Source organism: Camelina sativa, unplaced genomic scaffold, assembly GCF_000633955.1.
Source record: "Camelina sativa cultivar DH55 unplaced genomic scaffold, Cs unpScaffold07365, whole genome shotgun sequence".
Taxonomy (NCBI): domain Eukaryota; kingdom Viridiplantae; phylum Streptophyta; class Magnoliopsida; order Brassicales; family Brassicaceae; genus Camelina; species Camelina sativa.
Genome location: NW_010928437.1, coordinates 1 through 466, shown reverse-complemented (window position 1 = coordinate 466; position 466 = coordinate 1). Strand labels below are relative to the sequence as shown.

At 37.3% G+C, this 466-nt stretch overlaps 1 protein-coding gene across 1 annotated transcript; it reads right to left on the bottom strand.

Annotated features, from left to right (window-relative positions):
* Positions 1–3: 3 nt before the first annotated feature.
* On the bottom strand, positions 4–462 carry LOC109131890 (the record flags this gene model as incomplete). The annotated part of the gene is made up of 1 exon (XM_019243064.1): positions 4–462. A coding segment is annotated over one exon (459 nt), but the record flags the coding sequence as incomplete, so codon positions are not given.
* Positions 463–466: the final 4 nt, after the last annotated feature.

Below are 466 nucleotides of genomic sequence, written 5' to 3'. Positions count from 1 at the left end.
TATAGGCTTACTCATCTGGCATGCTTTTATTAAAACGTCAAGTGCTGATAACTCAACAGAGGAGATCCCTTCTTCCATTTTCAAAGCGTATGCAGGCAAGATGTCTTTATTTGAAAATAAAAGAGGTGAAAGTAAATTTACACACTCCGAATAAACTTCTTTCTCCATCATCTCAGGTATAGTATTTTCCAACAACAAATCAATCTTAAGCAGATTTATTTCATGAATGATTGTGTCGATGTTCAGCTCTGGAGTTCTTCTGCAGTGAGGCAGCTGAATTAAGACAGGAGCTTCTCCAATACCTTCCTTGTCCAACAATGACACACACTTGAAAAGTTCTTCAAGTGCTTTAGCTTTTTTGTCCTCCAAAATTGATAACCGTGCACTCAACCAGAAATATCGAACCCAGAAAGATCTTTTATTATAATCTAACACCTCCTTAGCAGTCTCATCACCTTGAAAACTC